Source organism: Brassica oleracea, chromosome C4, assembly GCF_000695525.1.
Source record: "Brassica oleracea var. oleracea cultivar TO1000 chromosome C4, BOL, whole genome shotgun sequence".
NCBI classification, from domain to species: Eukaryota; Viridiplantae; Streptophyta; class Magnoliopsida; order Brassicales; family Brassicaceae; genus Brassica; species Brassica oleracea.
This window is the reverse complement of record NC_027751.1, coordinates 27,804,757-27,812,611: the sequence shown is the minus strand read 5'-3', so window position 1 is coordinate 27,812,611 and position 7,855 is coordinate 27,804,757. Positions and strand designations below refer to the sequence as shown.

At 37.6% G+C, this 7,855-nt stretch overlaps 1 protein-coding gene across 1 annotated transcript; it reads left to right on the top strand.

Moving 5' to 3' along the window:
- The first annotated feature begins 3,129 nt into the window (after nt 1-3,129).
- On the top strand, nt 3,130-6,958 carry LOC106339298 (TBCC domain-containing protein 1-like). The gene is made up of 9 exons (XM_013778087.1): nt 3,130-3,699; nt 4,458-4,598; nt 4,784-5,164; nt 5,287-5,391; nt 5,495-5,635; nt 5,926-6,129; nt 6,223-6,315; nt 6,398-6,509; nt 6,605-6,958. Exons 1-9 carry the CDS (start codon nt 3,211-3,213, stop codon nt 6,646-6,648), a joined length of 1,710 nt encoding a protein of 569 aa, XP_013633541.1. The 5' UTR covers nt 3,130-3,210; the 3' UTR covers nt 6,649-6,958.
- Nucleotides 6,959-7,855: the final 897 nt, after the last annotated feature.

The window sequence follows — 7,855 nt, the reverse complement described above, 5'->3', positions numbered from 1 at the left end:
TATGTAGCTTCTATATCTAAATAAATTATTATAAAAAACTTGATCAACCACTTAAAAACTCGAGTTTGTAATGAGGGTATAACAAAATTCTATTTGTTTGAGAAAGTATATTTTTGAAATATTTATAGAATACACAAATAATGTATTTGATTAATTGCGAGCATGGTAACATGGCTTAAAGCTGCATGTTGGAAGAAAAAGATAGTGCCTTAGGCTCCATGAAACAGACGTAACATTTCATTTGTTTGAAGTAATAGCATAAATCGCATCCTGATCCAGATCTGATTTTTTTTTTGGGGTGGGGGATTGAAACATTTTTAAAGACCTTTTTATTAAATGAAATTTCTTCATAATTTTGGTTATGACTACGTAACATTGTAGACATTGGTCCTTGAAGTTTGGCCAACTCCACAGATGATATATCTTGTTGCATTGGCCGTCCTTCATCATTTGGTTATGATTTTTGTAGTGATATCTCCTGTTGTATCGTCATTTAGTGTGAGCATTTCTAACGTATGATGGCTATAACTTAATATGTTTATTATTACTCCTAGATTTTTGTTACAACAGGAGAAATAGTGATATATGAGTTTGTAAATATTAATTTATTTTATAGGTTTTTCCAAAAATAATCAGTTATATAAATAATTTATAGTAATATACTAATGGTTATAAGTTAATATTCATTACCATATTTATTGGTGCACAAAAAAATTCATTAGCATGTTTAAAAACTTGCAAAAATATAAATTTTTAAAAGTAGAATTGTACATGTCACAATTTTATAGATATCGTTATATTTTTAAAAATTATGTCATATTTTTTTTAAAAAACTGAATGTGATAGTAGCATATATCAACCATTTCGTAATTAATGTTTAGAAATCGGTTACATTTATTTTAGTGAGTCAAATTCGTTCAAAAAGGAAGTACCATTTAAATAATAAATGAATAATCAGAGATACATATCATTTATATGGTTAATTATTGGTTCTTAAATGTATAATGCTTAGGATTTGGTGTTTTAAGAAAATATAATAGCCATTCGTTGTAAAAAAATGATATGGATTTAGTGAAAATTTAGATTTGAACATTTTTTACATAAATATATTTTACAACTGTGAAGAAAAGTTAAACTTTTACATTTCTAACAAAATATGATTTTACAGTTGAAACGAAAAAATAATATTTTATATTTTGATAAAGTAACATTTTTAATGAAAATATGTAATTTTTTTATTTTTTCAAGGATAATTATAAACTTTAATTATGCATGTTTGCTTGCATCTAAATGATCTGTGAGTAAAATATATGCCACATTTTCTAATCTTAAATGAATCATCTCAATTTATAGTCTGATTTGATTCAACCAATTAACTTCGATAATTTTGCTTTAGTGTGTCAAATTATTCATCTCATTGTTTCTAATTTGTATTATTAAAATTATTCAGAATACTTGATTTTGTCTTTTTCGCTTACTTGATCAACCGGTGTTAGGCCTATCCTGTAAGTAAAGCCCATAAGCTTCGATAATATACATGTGTAAGCAGTCAACGTTGAAAGAAAAATAATAGAACCATCATTGACATTCTCTTCTCTAATCCCGTTCCTTTGTTATCAAACTCCGAACATCAATCATCCTTCAATTCAATTCAATCTAATTTTCGAACATTCATTCAATTCAATCTAATTTTCGAACATTCCTCATAATCGCGTTAATGGAGATCGCTCCATTTTCGATTAGATTCAAGCTCTACGATCAACTCGAGCTTCTGGAGTTTCCCAATAAGTTCTTCATCAAACCCGTAGATTCGCATCATCAAGGCTTCTCCGTCGATCGCCGCGACGTCAACATCAAACCTCTCGACGGTATCAATCTTCCTTCTCACATATCTCTATATCTGTTTTCTGTTTTGATTAATGAAAATAGCTGTAGCAGGAAAACTATTTCGGACAGGAAATGTGTATTTCATTTCGCGAGCTGTTGTGTTTGATGTGACTATTCAGTTGATCTATTTTGCCAGAATAGCTTCTCACTTCTTCTTCTCAGATAGATCTTTGAGTATTGCCAGCCTCACCACCCCTCTGGCATGATCCATCGCCGATCGTTTTAGCTTCTTCGTGTTATTCACCGGCACCACTGTTGATTTCACCTTTTTGATCCACCGGAAAACTTCGTCACCGTTTGAACCTCGATACAGCTTCTATAGCCGCGTTAACCGCATACCAATCGTCAAAATCTTGGCCTTTTTGCTTTTTTTTTTTGGTTTTGTTTTTGGATTTCTCGTTTTGAATGAGTTATGGAACCACTGGAGAATTGTGGTGGCTGTGGCTGTGATGAAGCGACGTTCAAGACGGTGGAGAAGATATATTCAACAATAAACCAATTCTTCAGAATGTGAGGAAGTAGATCCGTATTTGCAAGCTGTCATCAGCCAACTTTCGAATAGGAGAAGGTTCGAGGTGGCTATGTTGGTGTTCATGCTTCGAAGAGAATGTGAAGATTGATTTGTTGGAAGTGATGCATTTCATGGAAGATCAAAACCTTATTTTATAGATCAAGCTTTCATGCGTTTACGGAGAAATGAAGGGTCTTGAATGCGCGATAGGGGGGAGAGTGGGGTAAAGACTTAAATGCATTTTTCTTTGAAGGCGGTGACTATGTTCCGTATGGGCTTAATGACAATGGGCCTGTTATATAGTTTAGTTATTATAGAAATCCATTAGTAAATGCATCAATTAATGAAACCGAAAGAGTGATTTGTCGCAAAACGCAGAGTATAAATAAAGAGGGATACGTGTCGGCGTGAGAGAGTTCGAATTTCCTAGGTGGAATCTGACGTGGCGCGTCCTGCGGAGAGTAAACTAGATAGATAGATATACGTTTATGAATTATGATGATTATCAGCCTTTACTTTTTGGACAACTTTAATCACCTAACTTAACTTATTACAATTATGAATGGCCTAACAAAGAAACTAAAAATTAAATGCGAAATGCAATCACCTCTTTATACTTGATATCGTCTCTCATCTGACGTGTCATAACTCGGATCAAAGATTAATCTACTCGTAAATCCAACGACCAGGAAAAACAAGGCGTAGATTAATACCATACACGTGCGCACACTATAACAGCCCCCTCTTCTTCCTCATTCAATGCCCATCATCATTCATCACCCAAAGAAAAATCTGCAACTCCACCACGAATCATGACCGAAGAACAAGTCCTCATCGACCAATCACCACCGCCTTCAGCACCCGAGCCGAATCCAAACTCACTGATCCATCCGAGACGCGTCTCTTTCGAGCACGGACTCCTCCCGATCCAGAAACTCGCATTCACCGACCCGATCCAAACCCTAGCTCCAATCAAGCAGAAGCTAGCCGACGCCGCCTCGAACAACCGCGTCGGATCGGCCGCCATCGCCGAGGCTCTCCAGATCTCTGGCGACCATGCGCGTCTCGTCCTCGAGACTCTCGGCTCGGTGCTTCATTCCGAGGGCGATCCTCTGGTTAGGGCTAAACCGGAAGAGGTTGATTCCGTGGGAGCTGATTTGAGGGATCTGGTTTTGTTTCTGTATGTGCAATCGTATAAGAAGCTGATGCCGAGGACGCATAAGGACTCTGCGGCGGTGGCTGATGTGTGGCCGTCGACCTCTGCTTTTGATGGCTACTTGTCTGCGTTGTCGCCAATTCAGGCAAAGTTTCTTTCTTTTTATGTGCATCAAAGTCATATTCAATGTGGTAGCTCCATTAACAGGATTAGAGGATCATTTTCTTTCCGTTTTTGCATTTTATGAAACTATAGTTTTGAAATGGAAGTTAAAGTTTTTGGCTTTTGATGTACCTGAGAGTCCGAGACTTAGAATTGATGGTGTATGTAGTGTTCGTAGTAATCCACAATTAGAAGGTGCTCATATTCTCAGTGCATGTTGTCTGTTGACTTATTGCTTCGAATACGGTGAAACTGTTAGTCATCTTGTGGTGGAGGAATTGCTGTAAAACCAATGCACTTTAAGTTAGATTAACTAAGAATGCCAATGATAATGTTGCTGCAGTATAAGATTATCATATGCTTGGTGTTTTGAAAGACATGCTTTAAGTAGTATGAACCTACGCGATTGTTATGGGTAACAATCGAGCTTATTTATATCTTCATATAATTGCCAGTCCCCTTTCTTTGATGATTCTGTGGAAATGGCTAACCTGTCTGCTGTGTTATGTTGTTTTAGTTCTGTTTCTTTTTCGTTGTACATAATGCGATATCTGTTCTTGTATTTTGACTTTCAGTCTCCATTCCTGTTTGTAGTAGGGTTGGGTTATTGTGTCTTTTAGGATACATTCATCTAGTCATAGTCTTGTCAGTGTTTCAACAGTCTTTGAACTTCGACATGCTAATCTTTCCATCACATGGTCTTAACGTGTTAGTTATATTTTCCTTTTGATCATTTTGTAGCTTGTGCGCAGCAACAGCCGTCGGTTTATGCCATCGCAAGCTGATGATGAAGCTCATCAGTTGTCATATCTGCAAAAACATTTAGGAAACATCATTTCTTTTCTTGGAGAGCCTGTGGAAGGAGAAGGAGAAGAATCATTGGTATGCGCTAGTCTTCCTTTATTTTTTCACGAGAAGAGCCACTGTTTCTACAGAGCTTGAAAATTAAATTTAACGTTGGGATAAGAAGTTTTGAAGTGAATGAGAGAGAACACAAGTCTCAAGCTAGATGTGAATTTCATGATTGTTCAAAATATTAATTTTCTTGCTTGTTTAACATCCTTCAGGTTATCTCTATGGAGGCTTTTGAGCACCTGGGTTTTCTTGTTCAGTTTGGTGATAAGGGATCTGATATATCTCCACTGAGCCAAGCTACTCCATTTTTCGCAAATTCTGATCCGGATATGCCCGCTGTTCCGGTCCCTGTTTCCCAAGTGCATGATTGGCTTCTGCAAAACATAGCTTCTGCTTTAGAAAGCATTACTGAGAGGATTTCTGGGAAAGAAAACGGGCCTTCTAATACCTCTGACCAAGATGATGCGATGTCAGATGCTTGTGCTACTCCGAACAAAGTTGCACCTAGTGGTAGAGGCCCGTGTTTAATCGAAGGAGTCTCCAAGACTTCACTTGTTAAGCAGGCCTCCGATCTTAGGGGTAGATCTGTGAAGGTTCGCTACGAACAAATGACTTGGGTTTTAATGTAGCTGGATTATTCCCTGTCCCAAAGGACTTGCATCATTAGTCTCTGTGTGCACTCATGTCAACTATATGTGTTCTGTGTATCCTGCAGGTTGTCAACTGCCATGATTCTGTTATTTATCTTTTAGCGCCATTGAGATATGCAACTGTGCATGGATGTTCTGATACTACTATAGTCCTGGGAGCTGTTGGCAAGGTACGGACACAATAGATATCATTGGCAACATGTAACAGGTTTATAATATATGGCGAGTTTTACTAAAAGATATAGCAAATCAATTTCTGATTTATCTTTGCAGGCATTGAGAGTTGAGCACTGTGAGAGAGTTCATGTGATTGCAGCTGCTAAACGAGTGTGCATCGCCAATTGCCGTGAATGTGTATTCTTCTTAGGAGTCAATCAGCGACCACTAATTGTTGGTGATAACCACAAGCTGCAGGTGAAGCCTCTCTCTCTCTAATGTGTATTCTACTTCTTAGGAGCTTAGTTTGGTTAATATGCTCTTCTGGACATGTGAACCGAGTTTAATGGAAACATCTTCGAGGTGGTTTTCATCGCACTAATTTACAGTGGTGATGATTATCTTTGTTAAGAAATATACCTTTTTAGTCTAATGTTTGCTTGTGAGGACTTCCTTTTAGTACTGATAACACATACACTATCTGATATGTATCTAGTGGTTATAGTAATTACAGGATTCTAAAAACTCTGTTTTCTTTCTTTTTCCAGGTCGCTCCATATAATACATATTACTCTCATTTGGGAGAGCACATGAGTGAGGTAGGGCTTGAGTCAACTATCAACAAATGGGACAAACCATTGGCACTGGGAGCAGTGGATCCACATGACTCGCTGTCGCACCCTGCCGGGGTTTCTGATGCACAGGCTGAATCAGCTGCCTGTGTAGACCCTGACCAGTTCGTTAACTTTTTGGTACACTCTCTTTTTGTTAGTCTTATTTGACTCTGATAATTGGTGAATGCTTTTGACTCACATCTTTACCTGGTACCAATGTCTATGGTGAAGATCCCAAACTGGTTTAGCGGCGAGGACACAGGTTCGACCAAAGACAATCCATTTCCATTGCCAGATACTTATATGGCAGCTCAGCAGAGAAACGTATGTTTTTACGTCCGCCTTTAGCAAGAAAAGAAGCACTTGTTTGCATATCCTTAACTCCTCTGTTTTTTTGTTTCACCAGCTTAAGAACTTGGATGAAACAAGACGATCGCTAAGAGAAACGCCTCTGGAAGAAAACCGGAAAAAGGAGCTATCAAGCGCACTCCATGTGTATTTCAAAGACTGGCTCTATGGTAGGAACTTTCAAAATCAATCCCCACTCAAAGTTCATGTGCATCATGTATTATAAGGTTTTGACTGTCTCTATGTTGCTTGTGTGAAATGACAGCAAGTGGAAATATTAGACAACTCTACTGCCTACAAGGTGACTAACAATGGACAATAAAACCAAGTGGAAGAAGATGTCTCGTTCCTGTAGAGCTCTATCAATCATTTTGGCAAATTGCTAGTGAAGAAACCACCAGAAAAAGAAAGAAGAGAAACCAGTCTGGTTTGTAGCTATCTGCACAGAACACTCATTTAGATTATTATTTTGCTTTGGCCTTGTTTAATCTTTGTTCCTTTTTGACATTCCAATCCCTCGTTTTTGTCCTCTTTTTGAAAATCTCATCTTTGAGACAGAGCATGATGGCTATCTTTGAATTGTTATAACATATAAAGCAAAACTTTTTGTTGATATTCATGTCTTGGCCTTAGCTCGGAAGCAATAGTTTTTAAATTCTCTTACTGAGTAAAAGCAATCGCCAGGCCAACAGTGAAATTTGTGAAACTGTTGAGCATGAGATGAAGCACAATCTCTCAAAGTTTAAGTAAACACAGAATGATCGAATGAATATGAGTTTAATAAGAGAAATTAAAGCGATATAAGATCAATTGAAGATGAGAAACTGACCACTAAAATGAAAATTCTGAGTAAGTCGGCTTCTTTTTATTTCGATTTGTCAATGTAAAGAGGCTCTCTCACTCAGCTCTACAGAACGTGAGGAAGAGGAAGAGGAAGAGGAAGACGAGGGTTGTTTTTAGGTCTGAGGCTATTGTCGGTTGATCGTCACGAACATCCGCTGAAACGAAGAGTCTTTTGTTTTGTCATACACTTCCAAAGTCCCACATCGGTTACGAAGCAGGTGTGGAAGGCGTGAGAAGTAGTATAAACAAGAAGCCGAACCCCGCTTCCAAATCATACCTTTCTCGGCCTTTTGGCTAAGATTAAGTGTAGTATTCTTATCAGTTTAATATCTGATATATGGGTCATCGACCCACTCGATATTAACTCAATTTTTAAGGAAAAAAACCTACTAAAATAGCTTGCTATTTGGGTTTTCAAAAGTCGCCCATGTGTTTCACTACTGCACGGGTTGGCTCAACCCGCCAATAGTTAAGTCCAATATTAAACTTATTTTTTTTTTGTCAAACTTTTTAATTTTATAAATCCCAAAGGACTAAAAGGAGTATAATTTTTAGGGCTTCCACGTTATACATACGTGGCAACTTAATACTAAATATACAAACACATGGCTGAAAGAGAACATGCAATTCTGAACTGAGCTCCTCCACCGGCAATTCTCGAGTGCCGTCGTAG